This window comes from Microcebus murinus, chromosome 21 (assembly GCF_040939455.1).
Source record: "Microcebus murinus isolate Inina chromosome 21, M.murinus_Inina_mat1.0, whole genome shotgun sequence".
Taxonomy (NCBI): Eukaryota; Metazoa; Chordata; class Mammalia; order Primates; family Cheirogaleidae; genus Microcebus; species Microcebus murinus.
Window position 1 is genome coordinate 16,051,968 of NC_134124.1, and position 25,134 is coordinate 16,077,101.

At 51.5% G+C, this 25,134-nt stretch overlaps 1 protein-coding gene across 1 annotated transcript in view; it reads left to right on the forward strand.

Moving 5' to 3' along the window:
• The first annotated feature begins 8,819 nt into the window (after positions 1–8,819).
• The window catches only part of PPARGC1B (PPARG coactivator 1 beta), a 112,909-nt gene continuing 96,594 nt past the window's right edge, over positions 8,820–25,134 (forward strand). Inside the window, exon 1 of the mRNA XM_012741556.2 lies at positions 8,820–8,933. Within this exon, the coding sequence (XP_012597010.2) occupies positions 8,856–8,933 (78 nt within the window). The 5' untranslated portion in view covers positions 8,820–8,855. The remainder of the gene's footprint in view (positions 8,934–25,134) is intronic.

Sequence of the window (25,134 nt, forward strand, 5' to 3'; positions counted from 1 at the left end):
CTCCTCTCAGCATCCTGACTCCAACCGCCTCTGCTGCCAAACTGCACATGGCCCGAGTGACTTCTCCCGCCACGGAGAGAGGGAATCAGAGCATCTCACAGCCGGGGCAGAGGCCCCGGGGAGCTGCCCCTCCGCAGCAGGTTTGGGATGGCTGGTCCAGTTCCAGCCGATCGTTGCTCGGAGTGGGACTGTGAGCCTCGGTGGAGAAAAGATTTGTCCAGCTGCAAGTTCAGTGCCAGCCAGAGCAGGACTCCAACCCGACTTGTCGTTCGGAGCTCATGTTGATGGGGGGGGGTCCCCAAAATTCCACCATCATATTATAACTACCCCTCAGGGCTCCAAAATGTCCCTGCTCCAATGTATATCTGTTACTTAACACATTTGGCACCCTGCAACATAGTTTATCAGGAGCACTGGTTTTACTTGGGAAGAAGGCAACACGTTACGTTTTATTTTATTGTAGAAACAAAATTGTAACAGCATGAGTGAAAATATTAAAAGAAATTATTTCTGCCATCCTAATCATGTTTCATTTGTTCACATTACTTAATGTCATTCTAACATACATATTCCACTTACATATTTATATATTCAGCTGTAATCTTTTTATATATTTATATATATGATATATATTTTTGAGACAGAGTCTTGCTCAGTGGCCGTGGGTAGAGTGCAGTGGTGTCATCATAGCTCTCTGCAACCTCAAACTCCTGGGCTCAAGCGATCCTCCTGCCTCAGCCTCCTGAGTAGCTGGGACTACAGGCATGTGCCACCATGCCTGGCTAATTTTTTCTATATATATATATATATATATATATATTTTTTTTTTTTTTTTTTTTTGAGACAGAGTCTCATTTTGTTGCCCTGGCTAGAGTGAGTGCCATGGCGTCAGCCTAGCTCACAGCAACCTCAAACTCCTGGGCTCAAGTGATCCTCTTGCCTCAGCCTCCCAAGTAGCTGGGACTACAGGCATGCACCACCATGCCCGGCTAATTTTTTTTTTTTTGTATATATATTTTTAGTTGGTCAATTAATTTCTTTCTATTTTTAGTAGAGACGGGGTCTCGCTCAGGATGGTTTCGAACTCCCAACCTCGAGCAATCCGCCCGCCTTGGCCTCCCAGAGTGCTAGGATTACAGGCGTGAGCCACCGCGCCCGGCCTTGTATATTTTCAGTTGGCCAATTAATTTCTTCCTACTTTTAGTAGAGACGGGGGCCTCACTCTTGCTCAGGCTAGTTTCGAACTCCTGACCTTGAGTGATCCACATGGCTCGGCCTCACAGAATGCTAGGATTACAGGTGTGAGCCACCGCGCCCGGCCGATGTTTTTAAAATAAAATAAAACATTGTCCAATGTCTATCCAGAAAGTATCCAGCCATATAATATGTTCTCGTTATATTAACATTAGCTGGATACTTTCTGGACAGACATCATAGGTACAGTTGGAGTTTTCTTTGTGTATGATATACTTTAATCCCTGCAGGATGGGCTATATAATTTGTGGGGCCCAGTGCAAAATGAAAATGCAAGGACCCTTATTCAAAAATCATTATGAATTTCAAGACGGCGACTGCAGAGCATTAAACCAAGCATGGGGTCCTTTTCAGTGTGGGTCCCAGTGCACCAGCACAGATTACACACCCATGAAGCCGGTTCTAGATCCCTCTCTCCTCTCACTTTCCTAAAATTGACCTGTGTTTTTGTTGTCCCAAGTTTGTTTTTTTCATATACATGTATTGACCAATATTATGGAGTATTGTTCTGCACGTTTTAAATACGACATAAGTGGCATCATACTGTCTGTGTCCTTGCTTATCTCACTTACTGTTTTTGACATGTATATCTGTGTGGATTCATGTAGATGTTATTCTTTTTTTTTTCTGGGTGGGCACTGTGGCTCATGTCTGTAATCCTAGCACTCTGGGAGGCCGGAGGCAGGAGGATCGCTTGAGGTCAGGAGTTCGAGATGTTTTTCATCTTCACTACTAGTATTCCACTGTGTGATCTTATCACAGTTCATTTTTCCAGTACCCTATATTATTATCATAATTAACAACACTGCAGTGAGCATCCTTGGACACAGTTCTCTGTGCCATACATGAGCTTTTTGTCTGCTATCTGCACCTAGGTACGAAATTGAACTGTCCTGCCTTACTGGATGTTGAGGTTATTTCCGAATTTTTGCTTCCCATCAATGTGCTCCCCTTAGATGTCTCCACTCGATGTTCCACGTTCCCCCATCATCTGAAACTCCTCCAGAGACTTTCCTTCAAACCACCTTTCCTCTAAGAACCCCCATCCACACAGCCAGAAACTGTGTCCTAACTATTCCCTTTTATTCCCCACCACTTCTAGCCTATTACCAAAACCTTGTGATTCCCATTCGAAAGTACAGCTTGAACCCACCCATTCCTTCATATCCCTCCTGCTATTTCCCCTCTTTTGACTCAGGACCTGTCTCTCCCCTGGGCTCTTTTCTCCAACTCAAACTGGCCCCTCACCACCCCCCCCCAAGTCTCCAGCCCTCCAACTTTCTCTATTGAAGAACTTATGACACCCTACCAAACTGCATGATGACACTCGGTTCTCCCCCACGCATGATGGAGATCAGAGCTGTGAGTTACATGGCAGCAAAGATTGCATCATGGGCAGCATTTATTTATGGACCTGTAGTATGGTGCCTGGCATCCAACAGAATCTTAAACTGTTTGTTGAATCAAAGTATGTATAAACATCATGTTTCCCCATCTTTTGACTCAGACCCTTAGGATAAATTCCCCAAAGAAGCATTGTTGATGACTTAGGATAATGAATGTAAAGTTCAATGTCCTGTGTAAAGGGAACTTGATCCACACAAAACTCTAGGTCAGGTGCGACAGATAGGACTCTCACCAAGGAGTGATTTTCCTAAGATTCCAAAGCCAGTAAAAGACAAACTATAAAGAACAACAGGTGCTCAGGGGTTCTGTCCATCTGCTTGCCTTATTTGACAGATATACTAAATTTAGTTTAGTAACAACTAAACACAAACCATGTTGCCTTTTAATGTTAGCTGACTGGCTCTTTATTTTATTTTTGAGACAGAGTCTCTCTTTGTTGCCCAGGCTAGAGTGAGTGCCATGGCATCAGCCTAGCTCACAGCAACCTCAAACTCCTGGGCTCAAGCAATCCTACTGCCTCAGCTTCCTGAGTGGCTGGGACTACAGGCATGCGCCACCATGCCCGGCTAATTTTTTCTATACATATATTAGTTGGCCAATTAATTTCTTTCTATTTATAGTAAAGACAGGGTCTTGCTCTTGCTCAGGCTGGTTTCGAACTCCTGACCTCTAGGAATCTGCCCACCATGGCCTCCCAGAGTGCTAGGATTACAGGCGTGAGCCACCGTGCCCGGCCCTGACTGGCTCTTTAAATGTTGCTGTTCTCATATAAATGTGTCATATATCATTTTAATATGTATATTATGTAAATAATATGTATATATATTTGATAATAACCTGGTAGAATTGGGATCTCTGTAGAAAAAAACAGAACTCACATCTCTGGGCCTTTGTTTCCCCATCTATTAAATGGGCATAAGAAAGGCCCTGACTAGGATTTTTTGCTCTGTGAACAGGTTAGGAAAAAGCACGTTTTTACCCCTACTCGACTTCCTCGCTGCCGTCCTTTGCACAGTTACGTAAGGGGCTGAGGAGGATAAATGAAGAGCAGCCCTTGCAAAACTGAGAAACAGTAGTAGCTGCCTTAATGGCTGCTTAATGCCCCTCACCTGCTGATTTGGAACCCTTTAATCATTGGTAGCATATGAAAGAGAAAATGATCTCCTACACATTTCCCTCAAATGTATGGCTGAGTTCATAGGTGAACCCTACAGGAAGAAGCAGGCATTGCTTAACACAAACAAGTGCCTTGCTTATGATGGGCACGTGCCCATCACATGCCGAAGGCTCCCACCCCGAAATGACCCTCAAATGACACATCTAAGTGATGTCTTTCCAAAGGAGGAGAAGTTCATCCTTTGGAAGCCACCTGAGCACCACGCACACAATCTGGAGACCTGGCTTCTAGTCCTGGCCCTGTCACAGAAAGGAATGTGACCTCGGCCACATTCTTCTCCCTGTGCAATGAAGCCATGGAGAACACCTTTCCACCGCCCCTCCACAGTTCTATAGTTCTGTCATTCAATGGGAGGTGGAGATGGCATTCAGAATTAACAATACAAAGGAGGTGGCTTTTTAGTTCCTCTTGGCCTGAGTCCCTGCCTCCCGGACAGAAGCTGGGAAACAGATGATCACCTCCCTCCCTGGCCTGGGCCGTAGAATCACAGAGTTGTGGGTGGCTGGCAAGAAACCTCAGTGTTCATCAAGACCCATGTCCTACCTCCCTCCTTCATTCAACAAAAGTTTACTAAGCGGTTGTGTTGAGCAGAGCGTGGGCAGGGATGGTGGCGGTTGTGTTCCCTGACTTATCCATGCTGCCTAGTGCGGCGGCTGGCACATAGTAGGTGTTCATTACACATCTGCTGAATGATGGGTAGTCGCCTGCAGTAGCACCACCCAGGGCAGCCTACGAGTGCAGATTCCTGGGCCCACCGCAGACCTACTGGATTGGAACCTCTGGTGATAGGGCTCAGGTGACCGCCATGCCTTCCAGAGTTTGAGAACCATGGCTGTAGTGTCTGGGTAAAGCATTCTCCTGTTATGAGAAGGGAGAAAATGCTGATGTGTTTACTTCTGAGTGTTTGTTGGTAGTGACTAGCATATTCAAGTCGAATAGGTTCATTTTGTGCTTGTCATTTCCTTGAAGGCTGGAGAGTTCTGGGATTTGCCCTGGACACACATGGGGCTCACTTTCATTAATCTCGGGGAAGTCAACGCTGATAAAAAGGTACAGAAGATAGGAGTCAAGTCACATGACGTCCACATTTGGCATTATTATTGCCCTTCACTTGGAAGTCATAAAACAAGAAATGTGCCACCGTTCCAGCTTCCCTGGAGTGGTTAGCTGGGGTGAGGTTTTTCTCTCTCCCTTTCAAGGGTCTGTGGCTCAGATCATGTGCAGACCTGAGTTCACATCGCAGCTGTGTCTCCAACTGCTTGGTCTCGGGCTAACTCCCTTCTAAGCTTTTGTTTCCTCACTCATAAAATGGGCATCATGATTTACTCTACTGAGGGTTGCTGAAAGGATTAGAGATGATGCAAACTCAGGTGTTCTGGCACATGCTTAGTACAGAAAGGTGCCAAGTTTGGGCTGACACCTATAAACTACCACAAGATCAGGGCTGGAGGATTCCATGGTGGTTCATCTAGCCCAGCCCTTTCATTTTATAGGTAGGAAGAGCAGCCTCAGAGAGGGGAAGCAAATGGCACGAGATCAGCTAGCACGCTAGGTTTCTAGGTTTCTTTTTTTCCTTTGAGACAGAGTCTCACTCTGTTGCCCAGGCTAGAGTGCCGTGGTGTCAGCCTATCTCACAGCAACCTCAAACTCCTGGGCTAAAGCAATCCTCCTGCCTCAGCCTCCCGAGTAGCTGGGACTACAGGCACGTGCCACCATGCCTGGTTAATTTTTTCTATATATTTTTAGTTGGCCAATTAATTTCATTCTATTTTTAGTAGAGATGGGGTCTCACTCTTGCTCAGGCTGGTGTTGAACTCCTGGGCTCAAATGATCCTCCTGCCTCGGCCTCCCAGAGTGCTGGGATTATAGGCGTGAGCCACCGCACCTGGCCACGTTAGGTTTCTTGAGGGCCTTTAATGAAGAGCTTCAAATTCCTCCATGGGCTAGAGACGGTGAAGGGGCTGAGACTCTGTGGGTGGCTTGTGATGAGGCAATTCCTGGGACAAGATGCTTCTGAAAAGGACATTAGATATCTCAGGTGGGGACGCTTCTATCCTGCCAGCCTGAAGCCTGTTCTGAGGGCACAGCAGGGATTATTGAGCAGGACCTTGAGGCCAGGCAATCTGCGAGGTTTTCTGTCAACATCCGAGTTTTTTTTGAGACAGAGTCTTGCTTTGTTGCCCAAGCTAGAGTGAGTGCCGTGGCATCAGTGTAGCTTACAGCAACCTCAAACTCCTGGGTTCAAGCGATCCTCCTGCCTCAGCCTCCCGAGTAACTGGGACTACAGGCATGCGCCACTATGCCTGGCTAATTTTTTTCTGTATATAAGTTGGCCAATTAATTTCTTTCTATTTATAGTAGAGTCAGGGTCTCGCTCTTGCTCAGGCTGGTTTCGAACTCCTGACCTCGAGCAATCCGCCCGCCTCGGCCTCCCAGGGTGCTGGGATTACAGGCGTGAGCCACCACGCCCGGCCTAACTGCCCAGTTTTAAAAACAACAAAGCTGTGGAGGCCTTCCCTGCAGGGAGAGGCTTGGCGGCTCTGCAAGGCCCAGGCTAGAGGAGACTGGCCTTGGGGACCCTTCAAGTTTGGCTGCAAAACCAGTGAGAGGCCAGGCTGGATGTGGTAGGGACACCTCTGGAAACCATCCCAGACGACTCTGACTCTGGTACCCAGGGCAGCAGCAGCAAAATGGGGCCTTGGGAACGTCCAAGTGCTTTGCTAATGGTGATGATGTGGGTGGTGAGGACAGTGACGATGGGCACTTCCTGTCTGCCAGACGCCGGGCCAGGCAATCTGATTTATAAGCATCGTTTCGTTGGGTCCTCGCAAGATCTCCACGTGGAGCAGCACCACTGCTATACCCATTTTACAGATGAGGAAACTGGAGCTCAGCGAGGTTAAGTAAATAACCAAGGGCACTGGGATCGCACTAGGATCTAAATCTAAATATACTGGGGTCCAAGGTAAGCCAGAAGCCTGTTAGCATTGGAAGGAAGGCAAGTAACACTGGCCAGTGACTTCAAGGGATATATATTTTATCCTCATTTTTAACAAATGAGGAAACAGAGGAGCAGAGGGCTTGGCATGCTTCCCCATGAGGTTAGGCACCATGCTGAGCACTTCATATACACTGTCTCCTCGAACATCATCATCAAAGCTTCCCTGTGAAGTAAGTAATAGTAGGGTCCCCATTTGTGCAGATGAGGAAACCCAGGCCCGAGACTAAATGCCTTGCTAAGCTTCCAAACCAGGCAGTGTGAGTCCACGGCCCCTGCTCCCAACCTCCCGAGTTGCCCGACACTGGAACAAGACGCGGCAGGGGCCACCGCAGAACCCAGAACTCCTGAGTCCCGGCCTTGTGCTCCGAGGTTAGGCGCAGGCTCTCTGTTGGAATGCATTGTTCCTTAAAAGCATGCTGGCCTCCAGCCCGAAGAGTGAAATCACACCCTGCGGTTCTGGGAACCTTAGGCTGGAGAAGAAGGAAGCTCTTGCTCTGGTGTTCAAGTCTGAGCAGGTGTGCTGGGGACTCTCCCTTTGCTTCCTCTCTGGCTGGGAGACCTGGCTGGGAGGGCTGGGCGGGGCGACCCTTATGTGTGTGGGGTGGGAGGAGGGCAGGAGGCAGGCGTGCCCAATAAAGCATGCCCACGTCTTCCCGCCTTCTTGCCTTTATCCAGGCCATGCCCTCACCTCCTGCCTGGCACACAGCAGGGCCTGGTGCTGAGAGCTCAAGGTTGGCGTCAGGAGGCCTGAGTTCTGGTTCTGCCTGGGGCACTCGCTCTATGGGCTCCCTTGACTGTCACTTTCCTTATCTGTACAATGTGTGAGGTGGTGGTGGCAGACGACCAAAATTCTGCAGCTTTTTCAGTTAACACATTATTTATTAAGCAACTACTATGTGCCAAGAACTAGAAATACAGCAAGTGCAAAAGCAGATTTAGGCCCTGCTTTCATGGCTCTTAGAGTCTAGTAAAGAGACACAAAGATCAAATCCTCACAGAAACAAATGTAAAAGGGCAACTGTTACCAGTTTCTAAAGGCAAGGCCTGCAGAGCTTGGGGAGCCCATGACGGCGGCGCGGGAGGAGAGGGAATGGCTGGATAGTCCGGGGGGTAATCGGAAAAGATGCCCTGAAGACGTGGTTACTAGGTGAATGGCTGCTGGGTGCAGAGGCCCCTCGCGAGAGGGTTCCTCTCAGGAGCTGGGAGGAGGCCAGTAAGCCTGGGGAGGCTCGTAGGACCTCACCACCAGCCATTGTGGTATTTAGTGCTCACAACCAGCACTAAAAGCCATCGTGGGCCACCGTAGGAAAAGTCATTTAAGTTTTCTTGGGGGTGGGGTGTCCGGGGTGACAGGAGAGAGATGGTGAGGTTTAACAGAATATGCGCCAACGCATCCTTCAAGGGAAAGATAAAAATGCCACCTCCTCCGAGGAGCCTTCTCTGATTTCTCAGCCTTTGATCTATGGTAATTTCTCCCTCCCTCTCTGGCTTCGTAACCTAGGTAGAGAAACTCAAAGCCTCCGGGGAGTAAGACCTGCCCTTTCCCTTCCTGCTATTGTAGTGCCCCGCGGCTTCAGACGAGCTCCTACGCCTCCCCGAGCCTCAGTTTCCCCAGCTGTGCAAAAGCAGGTTGTCTCGCAGGGCCCGCCCAGCGCTAACGCAACGTGATTCTCTCCGGCAGGAGCGGGGGGCTGCCCGCATTGCTGCGCAGGCAGCCGGCGGCCGGCTGGGGCACCGCCACCCGGCTGCGGGCGCCTTCCTCCGGGCCGGGGGCTGCCGGAGCGGCGCGGCGCCAGACGCTGCGCAGGAAAGTGGGAGCGCGACCCCCGGCTCGCCCGGCGCCGCGCGGCCCCGCCCCCGCAGCCAGCGGCCCTGCGGCAGCCGGGGGCTCGAGCTCCGCCTTCCGCCTCCCGCCGGCCTCGCTCCCGCCTCCCCCCTCCCTCGCCCGCTCGCTCGCTCCCTCCCCCGGGCCGGCTCGGCTCTGACTCCGCCGCACGCTGCAGCCGCGGCTGGAAGATGGCGGGGAACGACTGCGGCGCGCTGCTGGACGAAGAGCTCTCCTCCTTCTTCCTTAACTATCTCGCTGACACGCAGGTACGGCCCGCCGGGGGCGCGGGCCCGGGGCCAGGGGTGCTGAGCTGCGGGGGCTGCAGCCGCAGCTGCGGAGGCCGGGAGGCAGCGGTGGACGCACTGGGGGAACTGGGGCTTCCAGGCTGCAGAGCCCCCCTCCCGCGCGCCCTGCGATGCGCTCCGTTACGGGGGCTGGGAACGGGAGGTCCCCGGCGCGTGCTGGAGCGCTACGGCCGCTGGGGAGGGTCTCGCTTCGACCGCTGGGAGTCCGCCCCCCCGCGGGCAGCGCTGGGGGTTACCACGCTTCCTTGGGGAGGTGGAGTCGCGCCAAGGTGTGGGGACCCTCAGACTGGCGCTGGGTGCTGGAGGAGCGCCCTCAGCGCCCGGCACTTGCTGCCGTACTTTCACGTGGACTTGTGGCCCCGGCACAGGCGCGTGCTCCTGTCCTGGGAGTCCCCTGGTCCTCCAGCCTCTGGTCCCCGGAGTGCTGTCGCTGGCCCCCCGCGGCTGCCCACCGGCGCCCGCAGAGGGAGTTTCCTGCCAGTTGTGGGCTAAGGGCTTGGGGGTCTGCGGGGCACGTGGACGTGCGGGCGGAGATAGCGCCTTCCTGGTTTTGCTATCTGGCGGAGCCCCCTGGGGGAAAAGCCGGGCAGGATAGGGGCGGAAGGACTGTCTGGGGGCGCCTGGGTCCCCCTGCGGCGCGCGGCCCCGCCGCGCGCTCCACGATGCAGGGGGAAGGGAATGCGAGGCGGCGTCCCGGGCTCAGGCTGAGCCTGGGAGCCCCACTGGCGACACGCGCGTGACAGGAGAGGGTGCTCTGGTGTGCCGTGCGGCGGGGAGGGGTGGCGCCGAGGAAGCCGGTGGCTTGGAGACCGGGAGAGGGGAGCTGCTGGGACAAACAGCCACCGAAAATGTCTGCGCAGGGCGTGCGCGCCCCCCACCCCTTCCCCCATTGCCCCCACCCCATGCCTGTTGCAAGCATAAAGTTTGGCTCCAGAGTTAGGGCTTTTTCTCCTGGCGCCCGGCTGCGGGTCCCCAGGAGGCCGGGGATGCGGCGGAACCCTGGAGGAGACCCCGGATGCTGGGGCACGCCTGGGCGCGGAGAGGGGCCGCCGGGCGGAACCGGGCGCGGCTCGCGGGGGCTGGTTTGGTACCTGGAGTGGGAGCGCTGGTGCCGGCCCGCTTTGCATAACACTGGAAGGGAGGGGGAAGGCGAGGGGGGGCGGGAGGTGGGAGGAGAGAGAGGGAAACTTTGCTTCTTGTTATAATCTGCCAGTCTTTGGGCGGCAGCAGCTGTCATGGGACCGGGTGGGCGGGGAGAGGCTTGCAAGCTGACTCCTTGCGATGAAACGCGACTTGGAGGGGACGCAGCAGCTGCGACGTGCATCTCGGGCGGACTCCGGGTGGCGACTTCGGGCTGGCGGCTGGGACGGCGCGGCGTGGCGGGGTGTCGCCGAGAGGAAGCCCCCACGCGCGGGGGAAGGCCGGCCCTAGTCCCCAGCGGACGCCGCTGCGTCGGGGGGCCGCGTGGTCGGTGGCAGGCGCGCGCGGGTGGGTTTGTGGTAGAGGCCGAAGGGGCTGGTGGCGTGTGCTTGCGCTTCTGGAGGTCTGGGGGGAGTGCGATGAGCGGGTGGTGCGCGCGGGTGTGAGTGTGTGCACACGCCGCGCGCGCCGGGCGCGTACCTTTACCTCTGACGAAACTGCGGTGGAGCACCCGCCGCTGTCGCCGGCTCCGTCACACGCCCCGCGCCGGTGTCTGCGCCGAAGGCGGGTCCCAGTCTCTGTGGCTCGGGAGCCGACAGCCAGGGGCTAGGGAGGACTGGATCAGGGGCAGGGGTGAGGGGCAGAGTTGCTCCTGGAAGATACTGACCCTTGATATTGTCCCGATCAATTGCCTGGGGACGTCTCCAAATCTCTCTGCTAGGGCTCGGGCGAGGGAGGCCTGAAAGAGCCGGAGACTCGTTCGGAGACCCGATGGCAAGAAAAGCCTTACCCGGCTTTTAACTCCTTCTTAAGTGTTTGACTCAACAATAATTATTTGCCCGTTTAGCCCAGCCAGCAGGGATATTTCGCCCAAGGAAACTAGAAAATTGGGCAATCAGATGTCAGTAGGATCAGTGCAATGAAAGTTAATCTGGGACATTTGCCTTTTTTATGTAACCACGTGACAGATCGAGGATCTTCTGGTGATCTTGGCCAGCCCAACTTGGGAAATGTAATTGATAGGGCGAGCTTTGCAGCCGCCCCTAGAAGGCTCATGGAGCCCATCCAGAGGGGACCTGGGCGGGCCACTGTGCGCCGCCTCCTTTTACAGCTGGGGAAAGAGGCCGTGAGGGGTGAGCGGCTTGTACGGGGCCACGCAGCCAGAGGGTGACAGAGCCACCCAGGGCTCCTGACTCCAGGTCCTGTGTGTTACCTCAAAATAGCACTGGACTTGGAGTCAGAAGGCCTGAGTGGAGTCGCCTTCCCCACTCTCTGGCTGGGTGACCCCGCAGCAAGCCATTGTAACTCTCACAGCCGCGTTTCCTCCATCTGTCAAACGGGGCTGGTGGTGCCGGCAGGAGCATCCAGTGGGTCCGTGGTAGGGGTGAGCAGTGTTTGCATGTGGGCTGTCTGGTTGTTCCTGTGACCCCTCTCCTGCCCTGACCCTCCTCTCCCCCATTTCTCCCTTTGTGAGCTTTGGGAGAAAGTGGACAAAATAGTAGTAATTCATTGTCTTTGTCCAGAAGATTTTCGTTGTGTTCAGTGGCTAATCCAGGGTTAGATTAGAAAGGAGGACTTCTGTTTAGGAGACTTAACTTTTAACCACTGGGACCAAAGTATAGAAATTTAGCAGAACAAGGATTATGAAAGTTTCTTGGAAAGGTTTGGGTCATATATCCCAAAGGACTTTGGGTGGTTTCACCTTTGCTCAGGCTGTGCCTTGCCTGGAATTCCCCCCTCCCCACCCCCATCCTGCATGGCCTTCTCCTCTACTCTAGTAGCCTCCCAGCTCCGCTTGCCCTGCTTTCTCTCTTCTGATTTTCTTTGTGTTATACAACCAAGCACTTTATGTGTGCTTGCACTTTATGTGTCCAGTGTTCTGTAAGATTCTAGAGCTAGAGTTGTGCCTTTTATCTCTTTGTGCCCACATGGCACCTGTCAGCATGCTGAGCTGTGTTCCTTTGCTCAGCTCTTGGCTAGGCACATGGATTACAGGCAGGGGTACAGCTGGGCCCCACCAAGCAGAAGCTCCAGGCTGGCAGGGGAGACAGCTGGGCAGCGAGTGTGGGGAGGGTGGAATGCAAAGGGCTGCAGCTGTGGGCAAAAGCTCAGGCTCTGAAGGCCACACAAGTAAGCCCACACTAAATATGGGCTGTTTGAAGTCGCTTGGGACATCCAGTCATAGATGCCCAAAATGTCAGAGTTGGCAGGGACTTTAGAAATCATCTGTTCCAACCCCTTATCACTTGAAAATATTTAATTATAGAATTGTTAGAAAATACTGCCAAGCATAAAGAAAAAAATTAGAAGTATGGAATATGACCCAAAGATAACCACTGTTAATGTTCATGTATATTTCCAAACCTCTTTCCTTCCTGTTCATGTAGATCACATCTTCTTTGCAAAAATGGAGTCATTCTGAATGTACTGGTTTATTACTTGGAATCACACTGTTTTGTAACTTGGTTTTTCTCCTCCAAACAAAGATGCTGTGAACATCTTTTCAATCAATAAATATTCTACATAATATCTTAATGGTTATGTAGTATTTCATTGAGAGTTGAACCAAAATGTGTTTAATCAGTCCTTTATTGTTACTCATGTAAGTTGTTTACAACTTTTTTTTGCTATTGTAAGCAATGCTAAAATGGATATCTTGTATATGTGTCTTTTTTCTTTCCTTTAAATTCCTAGAAATGAAATTACTCCATCAAAGAGACTGTACAGATGTTTGATAAACCTATTCCTGGATTGCCTTCTAGAAAGATTGTACTAATTTATACACCAGCATTGTGTGGGACCTCTTGGTTTCCCACATCCAGATAACTCTTGGTATTTTCATTGTTTTTCATTTTTACCAGTCTGTTCATCAATAAATTCTATCACTCTTACTGTTTAATGTGCATTTCTTTGATTACTTATGATGCTGAACTTTTCCCCATACGATCATGGGCCATTTGTTCTGTGAAATATGGGGTTTGTGAACTTGGCCCATTTTGCAGTTGATATCCTGTCCCCTCATTGTTCTAAAGCTGGAACTGAGCATCCTGCCACATGGAAAATTGGGAAAAGGGCTTGAAATCCTAGCGTTCATTTGTTAGGTCTGGAATATTGCTGCCCCTACAGCCCTTGAGGCCAGGGCCAACTTCTTTTCCAAGTCAGAGTTCTAGCCATGTGTAGGAGCAGGGTACACTTGTTCTTTGCTGGGTGCATTTGTCTACCTTTTCATCTCTGTGAGACTAGGGAAAGTAACTTCTTCACCTGAGCCCAGGAGGGGCCGTGTCCACCGGAGACCTGGGCTCCCTGGCTGGTGCTAGTGCCTGGGATGCCTGTGAAACCCAGGAAAGGTAATGGGCCAGCAGCTGGGCCCTGGGGGCTCATATTTCCCTGTTACCTTGGGGCCCTGCTCTCCCCAGCAGGTGCAGGCCAGCCAGAAGTGCCACTCTGCCACAATGTGAGTCACCCTTTTCCTTTTCCTCCGAAATAGTAGAAAGAGCACTGGCCTGAGTCAGAAGCAGCCTTGCGAATGGGGGCTCAGGCCTGGCAGTGCATCGCAAGAGCTTTGCAGTGCTCACAGCTCTCTTCTCCTTTAGCGTCATCAACGATATTTATTGAGTGTCCTCTAGTTCCCATGCACTCTTTTGAGCCTTTTGTTTGTGCCATTACATTTCATTCTCTCAAAGATTCTGCAAAGTGTAGCTGCCATTTTAACAGTTGTACGGTTTCAGAAAACTTACTTGCTAAAGACGGCGTTACCTTCAAGTGACTGGAAGATCCAGGATGAGTGGGCAACATTCCCAGACCACTTGACTCCAAGCTCCTTGAAGACAGGGATACTCTCTGTTTTTGTTCATTATTGTTTTTTTTAATACCTCGTACACCAAGAGCAGATGGAGGCACATTGCCTGGAGAGAATGACAATGCCAGACGGAAGCAAAGTCCCCCTGCTTGTCTAGGTTGCTTCTCTAGGCCTCAGTCTCTGGATCCTTGAAATGCGAATAATAGGCCCTAACTCCCAGGTTTGGGGATGAAATAAATAATACCCTATATGTAAGATGAACATTGACCTGCTGCTTATAAAACTTGGAAATTCTTTGAAGCACTTTAGAAGAAGGACAGGCTTAAGTATAAAGCTGATTTTCATGCATGCCATCTTTTTTTACATAAAAAAGAGAAGCATAATTCTTATTATGTGAGGGTGTTGGGAACCTGAATGAAGTCATTTGGAAGAGAATGAGCAGGTTCAGTTCCTATCTGTCCTCCTCCTAGGTAGCCAAGTGCTTCACATCCTTCCCTTGCACACTCAATTGCTGCGGAATCAATTGGATTCGTTGGCCTTTCCCTTGCTCTCCCCTTCTTCTCACTTAGGGCCCTGTCAGTTCACAAGGGGATTCCTGCAGTTGCTACTGAACAGATCTTTGCCATACCAGGCTTTGTCTTGTCCCATTTGTCCTTGGCCCTGTTGGCAGATCAGTCCTTTTACAGTGCGTGTCTGATGTCACTCCCTTGCTCACATATCTCCCATGCCTCCTCAATACTTTTTTTTTTTAATTATTATTATTATTATTTTTGAGACAGAGTCTTGCTTCATTGCCCAGGCTAGAGTGAGTGCCGTGGCAGCTCACATCAACCTCAAATTCCTGGGCTCAAGCAATCCTGCTGCCTCAGCCTCCTGAGTAGCTGGGACTACAGGCATGCGCCACCATGCCGGGCTAATTTTTTCTATATATTTTTAGCTGGCCAATTAATTTGTTTCTATTTTTAGTAGAGATGGGGTCTCACTCTTGCTCAGGCTGGTTTCGAACTCTTGACCTCGAGCAATCCTCCTGCCTCATCCTCCCAGAGTGCTAGGATTACAGGCGTGAGCCACCGCGCCCGGCCAATACTTTTTCTTAAAATACTTAATTTTTTTAGAGCAGATTTGAGTTCACAGCACAATTGAGAGGAAGGTACAGATATTTCCCATAGGCCCCTGTCCCCATTTTCCCATATGCCCCTCCCCCATTTTCCACATTCCCCACCAGAGTGGTAGATTTGTTATGGTTTGGTGAACCTACATCGACACTCCATTATCACCCGGGGTCCATATTTATATTAGGGTTCACTCCTGGTGTTGTACATCCTACGGGTTTAAACTAATGTGTGATGACATGTACCCACCACTGCAGTGTCATGCAGAGTGGTTTCACTGCCCTAAAAGCCCTCTGCTCTACCTGCTCCTTTCTCCCCCCCTCCTCCTGGAAACCACTGATCTTTTCATGGACTCAGTGGTTTTGCCCTTTATAGAATGTCATGTAGTTGGAATGATACGGTATGTAGCCTCTTCAGATTAGCTTTTTTTTTTTTACTTAGTGATATGTATTTAAGTTTCCTCCACGTCTTTTCTTAGCTTGATATCTCAGCTCCCCAATACTTTTAAATTAAAGCCGAAACTCTAACCTAATGTCCGAGGACGTTGGAGAGTTAGGCCCCAGACTTTATCCTGAGCTGTCTGCTTTCCCTTGGGGGTCCTGGCCTGCCCCAGAATATGCCCTGAGTTTTCCTCCTTGGGCTCGGGCTCCTGCTGTTCTTTTCGGTGTCCTCCGTCCTCACTTCTGTCACTGGTGCTGCCCTCTCTCACCTGCAGGCATTGCTCCATCCCTCTGTGCAGTCCGCGGGCCGGCAGAGGACTCACTCTGGAATCCCCTCGCTGGCTTTGGGTCCCGGTTCTACTTTCCCGGCTGAGTTCTCTGGCGGGTCACACAACCTCTCTGAGCTTCCATTCCCGCACGTGGGAAAACAGCGATCAACGGTACTGCCCGCATAAGATTCTTGTGGAGAGTCAATCTAAATCTAATGACAGCATGAATTTAAAGCGTGTAACACGGGCTTGGCATATAATGAGCACCAAATCATAGATGTATCTCTTCTCAGAGAGCTCACATGAAGGGTTAGTGAGGGAAATCACTCCTGAATGTTAAACTCCACCAGGGCAAGGATTTTTGTCTGTTTCATTCACCAGTTTCCCCCTCCACAACGAATAGATCTGTGCCTGGAACCCATGGGAGACATTGAATAAATCCTCGTGAGTGAGTGGATATGCTGGACTGTGAGCCTCTGCAGGGCAGACACTGCTGCTCCTTTCATATCCTCAGTCCCCGTGTTCCTGAGTAGGGGTAGACTAATAAGTGCTCGTAGAATGAACGGGAATGTTCTCTCCCCACCTCCATCCCTGCTGTTTTAATGTATTCATAGCCTACCAGGACTTGAGGCCCCTGCTCGAAAGCCTGTCCTCTCTGGAAATCCTCATAAGCTACCTGTTCTTCTGCCTCTACCACCCTGGTGGCATGTGCCACTTACTACCTGATGGCATCGGCATGCGCTTGTGTCCCTACACCTGGATTGAAAGCTCTGGGAGGACAAGAAAGGACTTTTATCCTGGACCCATTAAATAGAAAAGTTTTTGAACAAGAGAAATTTTTATATGTTTAGGTGTCAGGTTCTCTGAAAAGAACTTTGCATTTTAAACGTTTTACTATAGAGTGTAGACAGTGGTGAACCCCCCCCCCCCCCCCCGTGACCCTGTCACCCAGTTTCCACTGTGACTGACCTGTGGCCATTCTAGTTCCACCTACCTGTGCAGCACATCAGGTCGCCCGTGAGTATTTTAGTGTGTATCTGCGAAGAGACTTAGGAGTACTATCGTGTGGGTTTCTCTAACAGCCCTGTGAGGTTGGTTCAGTTTTCCCCATTTTGTAAGTGATAAAACCGAGGTGCAGGGAGGTTAGGTCAGTGGCTCAGGGTCTCGCACCTAGTGGGTGGCTGACCTGGGATTTGAACCTTGGATGTGAGCAGCTTCCTCTCCTGCCAGGCTTGGAAGAGCCCTTGGAGAGCATCAGGTCCACCTTGCCTTTTCCAGAAGAGGGGACACGGAGGTGCAAGAGGAGAAGCCACATAGATGGAGGAGGCCCAGGGTTGGGGGTCACAAGGTGGGTTTTCCTCTGAGAGTCACTGTTGCCCAGGGTGGCTGGGTTTTGGTGGCTGTGGGGCCCTGGGCAAGGTCTACCATCACCCTCGGACGGGCTGCATTTTCTTCCTAAATGCCAAAGGTCCCACCTATACCTCTTGCTGTTGCCTACTGGATTTCTCATTAAGATGCTCATGCTCAGGACCGCCCAGTGAAGGACACGGGGCTGAGGGGACTGCAGCTTGTGTCCACAGAGCTCGGAGAGCAGCGGCCTGGATTGAGGTCACACAGCTTGGGCTGGGCACAGCGGCTACAGGTTCATGGTGGCAGCTAGAGTTGCCACCCGAATCTAGAGTAGGAGACCAGAGAGGCTTTTACAAATGGGAGGAGAAAGTCATTGATTAATTATCCCCCCCCCCCAGACCTGTAATTGCTTCTTGGTGTTTTAGATCAGAAAACAAACATTTGCCCTAATTGTTTGTTTAGGTGGCTGAGAGAGCTTGGAATTCTAGGCCTGGGCTTTGCTTGGGGCAAGCTCTGTGGCGTTGGCAGGGAATTTGTTTGTGCCACGGGTTTTTCATCTAGGAAGTTGGGCTGATAGTAGCACATACTTTAAAGGGTTTTAGTAAAGACTATTGAGGCAGTGCCTGTAAAGTGTTTATAAATGCTCAGTCAGTATTAGAGTAACCCTTGTTAATATTAAAAGAGACAAATATAACTCACACCCTACTATTCATCTTCCCCGAGCTCTCGGTAGCTGAGCCTGCTGAGGTCCTGAACTTCCTCTTTTCGGAGTATTTTGCTTTCCTTCCCCCTGTACTTCTTGGGGAGCGGAAGAGGAATCCCATCCAGCCTTAGCAAGTGTTGCTGTACTGACTTAGGAAACCAAATGCAGTTGGATGCCACTTGAAGAGAGGAAAAGAAATAACAGATTTGTGGTTCGGAGCTCTGTGCTTTGGAGCTTAACCACCTAAGGTTCAAATCGGGGCTCTACCACTTACTAGCTGTGTGACCTTGAGCAAGTATCTTAGTCTCTCTGACCCCAGCTACAAAATTGGGGGTAATCATAGTATAACTGCAGAGGATAAATAAGGCTTGCAGCATTACTTGACATATAGCAAGCGCTCAATAAATGGTTGTCATTATTATGATGATGACAATGACAATAATGTAAAATATAGAACGTAAATGTCAACTTGAGCTTTACCAGAGTTGGGAGGGCCTCAGAGACCATTTTGCTTAATACCCTTACCTTGAAGTGAGGAGACAGACTGGGAGCAGCCCAGGGGATGCCTGCAGGTCACTCAGCAGAGGCAGGACAGGACCCTTGGCTGCTGTCTGCTTGTCCAGGGCTGGCTCTGTATAGCAGGGACTCAACTGTCTGGGATCCGCTGTCTGGGAACTCAGCCGGGCAAGCCCTGCTTGGCTGAGATGGATGCTCCCCGATAGCTCTGCAGCCGTATATTTTCCTTGTGATTGCCTGGCAGAACACAGTCATTTAGCAGAGGGAGAGCGAGAAGACGTTAGAAACCAGCCAGGCCCTGAGCAGTTGCAGCAGCCGGCCCACGAGTTGCTCCCTGATGTTGCCATGGCAAACAGCCTTGGCAACGTGGCTGCTCACGCCTTTATTTCTGGTCTCAGGCTCCTGGTAGGGGAAGTGTGGTACCTGGAACACTGGGGAAGGCCCTGCCCCTAGCTTCTTGGCACTGAGGGCGACCTGGCTTTCATGCTGCTAGCAATCCCAGACCACAGCAGCCCCTGCTCAGAACACCTGCAGGACCTGCAGAAGCAGGCTCTTGGGTTTGGCATTCAAGGCCTCACCTGCCCATCCTTCCGATAGTCCATCTGTTCATGACTCCTGTGTGTGTGGCCATGCCATGCTGTTCCCACTGCTGCAAGAGCAGAACCACATAATATTCTGAACACGAGCCCTGGTGTTAGGGGTTCCTCATCTGGCCTCATCTTCAACCATGTCCTTTAACAGTAATGATGACGATGATGATGATAACGGTTAACAACCACTAGCCTCTTCAGGGAATTACTCTGCTAGGCCCTGTGCTACGTTCTTCACATATAATCACATTTAATCCTGGAGGAACCCCATGAAGCAATCCTCACTGGTATCCCCATTTTACAACTGGGTGGCCCTAGACCGACCACCAGGAGCGTTGTGGTGCTCCTGCCGGTCTGCAGTCCCTCCCTCCACCATATGAGGAGGCGGTGATCACCGCGCGGTGTCTGTTCCCCCTCCCCCCTCCCCATGTCAGCTGCTCCTTCAAGGTCCAGCCCAGGTGCTCCCTCCTCTCACCCCCCTCGCAGCACTGCCCCCTTTGTGTGCTGCGGCCCCGCAGTCTGTTACAGATGCCTTGTGTCCCCTTTCGTCCTTCTGTGTCCTGTCACCCTGCTGAGTTTACGTCCATTCTCCAGCCCTCCCAAAGCAAAACAGACTGGGGAAACTGGCTAAGGAGGAGAGCTTGGAATGTCCAGGTGAGGGGCTCGGACTTGACAGGCAGTGGGGAGTCCGCAAGAAATTTCACTATCATTGTTATTATTATCATCACTAACAACAGTAATCATATACAATAGCCAACACTTGGAGACTACTTGGTCAGCACCAGATACTAAGCTAGGACCTTTGGGTGCATTATCTTTTTAGTCCTCAGCAACTCAGTGAGGTTGGTACTATGACACATGAGAAAACTGAGACTTAGAGAAGTTCAGTGGTTTTCCCCAAATCCCCTGGCTGGGAAGTGGCAGGGCTGGGATTTGAACCTAGGTCTGCCTGGCTTCAGAGCACATGGTGCTGCCCCCTGCAGTGTGGCCAGTCTGGCTGAGCAGAGAGAAGGGGCTGGAGCGGGGCGACAGGCGCCTGTAGTGCAGCCCGGGTGGGCGGCAGGGCCCGCGCCCAGCCTCATCTGGTGGGGCCGGTGGGGCCGCTGCATATGGGAGAGAAGGCACAGAGTGCGGGGGGCTCCGAGTGGTGCCCTCCCAGCCAAGGTGGGGGTGCAGAGGAGGATTTGTAGGGGGAGGACATCCATTTATTCAGGGCCCACTGCGTGCCGGTTCTGTTCTCCTCCCCTGGCCTTTCCTGGAGTCTGGTTAAATGCAAATCTGTAGCCTCAGCCGATTAAAACCTTAGGTTATGTGTTTACTCCATACTGTTCTCTCTCCTCTACCCAGTCAGGCCTGGAGCTCCCCAAGGAAAGGGACCTCATCAAGCCGGTTCACCATCAAGTCTCCCAGTGACTTGTCACTCCCTAGCACACTCTAGGCCCCCAGTCAATGCTTGTTGAGTGACTGAATAAATGAACAGATGCGTTTCATTGTTCAGAAAATTCATCTAACATTTGCCTGGCCTCAGAGGTCCTTCTCTGCTGGGTGCTGTGCTAGGATGTGGGTGAGGTGAGCCCAGGGGTACTGTGTATCAGTCCCCACCAGGAGCCCACTGCCCTTGTCACCAAGATAAGCCTTGCACACAAAGGAATCAAAAGTAAACACTTGTGGAGCCACCAGAACCCCCAGTCAGAATATACCTCCAGTGCGCAGGTCTTTGTGGAATGGTAAATCACTCTTAGGAATCCAGTCTGTTACAGGGCACTGCTCTGGCCCAACTGGGGGTGGGGGTGGCTCAGAGCTTCAGGAGTGTTGGTATCTGCAGGGAGGTGCCTGGTCCAGTGTACCCACATCCTCCAGGGAGACTAAACCCGGCAACTTGTACTGGCCTCGTGCCCATTGCCCAACCACTCGTTCCAGAGGGACTAGGCAGGCTGACCTCCACTCTCCACTCGGGGGGAAGAAAGGGGGACGAAGAAAGGACCTGGGGAACCGTGACCACATTGTCCAGCCCAAGGGGATTAACTCCATGCCGTATTCATCTTCCTTGCTCAGAATCCCCTCGTGTGTCCTACCGGTCACCCTTCCTACTTAGGGCCAACTTGCTCTTACTTTGCACACAGTTCTTACAAGCTGGGCAGTCACGTCCAGGCCTCGTGACATTAGAAGCCGCAAATCGGCTCTGTCCGTGTGTGCCTGTGTGGGGTCAGAGGTGAGGCCTTACCAGAGGCAGACCTGAGGGCAGCAGCACCGCAGGCAGCTGGGGGCCAGTTAGTGAAGGGCCGGGGCGTCCTGCACACCCCTCCTGCTCCTGAATACAGGACTGCATGAACGTGCAAAGCGAATGGGTGGCGAAGACAGTGTACCCTCCCCGAGGAAAGGCATATTCTGTTCCCTGTTCTCTCGTTGAGGAAGCAAGAAAGTGTGAAGTACATTTTGGTACTACCATCAAACGTAGGACGCCTCTCAAAAGCCGGAAAAAGTTTTGGCATTCCAAGTTATTTATAAACTTTGCTCACTGTGAGCACACATTATTCCTGGATGATGCCAGGAGAATAAGGCGTTAGTCTAGCCACAAAACTTTCTTTGAAAGTTAATTGGGTCTCAGAAAATGAGGCGCTGTCTTTCCCATCTCCAAGGCTGCCCGGGGTAGCACAGAGAGCATGTGGTCAGGCAAACGCTGGCCGGCCTCGAGAAACAGCGTGCGTAGTGACCGATGAGAGCCGGGGCTTTCGAGTGAAACTGTCTGGTCCAGGCCGGGCGCGGTGGCTCACGCCTGTCGTCCTAGCACTCTGGGAGGCCAAGGCGGGCGGATTGCTGGAGGTCAGGAGTTCGAAACCAGCCTGAGCATCTCTACTATAAATAGAAAGAAATTAATTGGTCAACTAATATATATAGAAAAAATTAGCCGGGCATGGTGGCGCATGCCTGTAGTCCCAGCTACTTGGGAGGCTGAGGCAGCAGGATTGCTTGAGCCCAGGAGTTTGAGGTTGCTGTGAGCTAGGCTGACGTCACGGCACTCACTCTAGCCTGGGCGACAAAGCGAGACTCTGTCTCAAAAATACAAAACAAAACTGTCTGGTTCAGGTCTTAGCTTTGTGACTTTTTAGCAGTGTGATCTAAGGAGTTAGATAGCTGCCTCGCGCTCTGGTTAGCCAGCTCCCAAATGGGAGTGATCACAGGACTTACCTCCCAGGCTTGGTACAACTAACCAGCGGTTCTCAGCCATGAGAGCACATCAGAATCAATGGTGTAGTTTAAAAAAAAAAAAAGTCATCATGACACCTTCGGGGCTGCCCCAGACCTATCGAGTGAGAATTTGTGAGAGGAGGCCCTTTAGCTTCTACGTGTTTGAAAAACTTCCTCTGTTGACACCTCCGCTCTGGCACTGAAAACGCAGATGCTATTTGTAGAGTGTCTGTTATTAACTGCTGGTTCTCTCCTGCCTCAGTTGCGAGCACAGGGTAGCATTTAGCGCGCGAATGGCCAGAGAACGGATGGAAGGCGGCTTTGTCATTAATGCCTGTGTGGAGCGGGGCGGCTTCTTTATCTGGCATTTCCATGTGATCTTCACCCCGGTCTCGTGTCACAGGCGAAAAGGGGGAGGCGTGTTCCCCCGTCGTAGGTGGGCACGCGGGGGCCAGAGCGAGTCGCGACAGGATGCTGCGGCTGATCAGTGGTCCAGTGTTGGTGCCCGTCGCTGTATCTGTCCTCCTGGGTGGGCCCTCAGCCACACAGCCCCGTGGGGGACAGCTCATCGAAGGTGGGGGCATCGGGATTGCTCTCAGAGGTAAGTGGGTCTGGAGAGAGGGGAGAGGGGAGCCTGCAAGGATGACGTCACCTATAGACCCCAGACCGACGAGCGTTTGATTTAGCAGAAACCTTGCAGATCAGAGGGTCCTGGTCCCAGGCCGGGCAGCAGTTGGGGGGTAGCAACAGGGCTAGAATCTACTTCTGATGCCCAGTTCGAGGCCCTCCCGGCTGTGCGTGCTGCTTCCGCCGAGTGGGCAGGCTGTGGCGCGCGCGGTAGCGGAAGTCGTCTCCGAGCTGGTGTAGGAGAGGCCTTTGCCCTTGCTGTCCCTCTGCCGGGCATGCTCCTCCCTCACTCCTTCAGGTCCTCTCGGGTGTCCTCTCCTCGCAGAGACCTTCCCTGGCCCCCCTGCCCTGCCCGCCGCCTGTGCCCGTACCCTGTTCTCTTTCTTTCTTTCTTAAGGCAGGTACCACCCGGCTGCTTTTGCTTATTAATTTGTACCACGTTGTTGCCTGTCACCGCTCTGGGAATGGAAGCTCCACAAGGACCGACCGGACGTTGCCTGATCGATTCCCTCTGTGTTGTAGGACCTGGAGTGGGGCCTGGCGTGTGCTTGCACTCGTTGACTGTTTCCTTTTCTGGTCCCCCCCCCCAATTTTTTTATTGTGGCAAAATACATACAACATTTACTATCTTTACCCATTTTAAGTGCACAGATCAGTGGTATTAAATATATTCATATTGTGCAACCATTGCCACCATCCATCCACTTCCAGAACTCTTTTTATCTTGTAAAACTGAAACTCTGTACCCATTTAAATAATAGTCCCATTCCCCCCGCCCCCCAGCCCCTGGCAACCACCATTCTGCTTTCTGCTCTGTGAGTCTGAATACTCTAAGTACCTCATCCAGTATGTGTCCTTTCTTCACTGGCTTATTTCACTTAATGTCATCCAGGCTCATCCCTGTTGTGGCATATGTCCGAATTTCCTTCCTTTTTAAGATGACATAATATTTCATGGTATATATGTGCCACATTTTGCTTACCCAGCCGTTGATGGGCACTTGGGTTGCTTCTGCATTTTAGCTGTTGTGAATAATGGTGCGGGGAACGTGGCTGCACAGGTATCTCTAGGAGACCCTGCTTTCAGTTCATTTGAGTTTATGCCCAGAGGTGGAATTGCTGGATGATATGGTAATTCTATTTTTAATTTTTCTGAAGCACCACCATGTAGTTTTCTAAAGTGGCCGTACCATTTTACATTCCTACCAACAGCGCGCGGGGTTCAGTTTTCTCCACATCCTCCCCGAGAGTTGTTGTTGTCTGGTTTTCTTGGTAGTTGCCATCCTAATGGACGTGAGGTCGTATCTCATCGTAGTTATGGTTTGCATTTCCCTAACTGAGCATCTTTTCGTGTGCTTACTGGCCATTTGTATATCTTCTTTGGAGAAATGTGTATTCAAGTTATTTTTTCTATTTTTTAAATTGGGTGGTTTGGATTTTTATTGTTGAGTTTTAGGAGTTCTCTGTGTATTCTGGATATTAATCCCTTATCAGATACATGATTTGCAGTATTGTCTCTCATTCTATGAGTTGCCTTTTTACTCTGTTGATTGTATCTTTTGAATCACAAAATTTAAAAATTTCATGTAGTCCCATTTTTTTCTTTTGTTGCCTATGTCTTTGGTGTCATATCTAAGAAATCATTGTCAAGTCCAATGTCATGAAGCTTTTGCCCCACATGTGGCCTTCTGGATCTTGAGTGTGGCCTTTTGACTGACTCCAAATTTTACAGAACAAATCCTTTTAAGAAATGGATTTGTTTTGTGAAGTTGGATTTGGTCAAGGGGCCGCACTTTGGGACCAGGAGGGCCACATGCGGCCTTGAGGCTGGAGGTTCCCCACCCCCTTACATTCAGGTCTTTGATCCATTTTGAGTTAATTTTTATACATAGTGTTAAGTAAGAGTCCAACTTCTTTTGCATCACTGAATGTTTCTTGAATGAATGAATAAATGGGCCAAGCCCTTAACCTTTCCTGACTTAGCCCACTGCGCTGAGCTCACCGAGTCACCCAGCAAGCCCAGGAGAGAAAGGGTATCTGCCCTGCTCTTCTCATGAGGGACCTGAGGCCCAGGGGGAGAGTGCTGGGGCCGGGGGAGGTCGCTCCTTTGCTGACCAAGCCACACAGAGGCCCCCAGGGCCCAGCGGGCAGGCATGACCAGGGAGGGCCCTGCCCCAAGAAGTCATGCCCCAGTGCCCCAGTGACCTCACGCCACTTTCTCCTTGAGGTTGGGCAACGGCTCCTCCCTGTCCCGTGGGTGTGGGCACCAGCTACCTGCTCTGCGGTGCTCTGGGCCTCCAGCCTTCTCCCTCCCTTGCTCTTTGTCCTAGTAGCTGAAGGAGTGGCTGCCTGGCTTGCACTTTCTGGTCCAGCCCCCAGCAGGAATGTGGCAATCTCTCCTGAGCCTGCGGCCCCTCCTGCCCAGGGG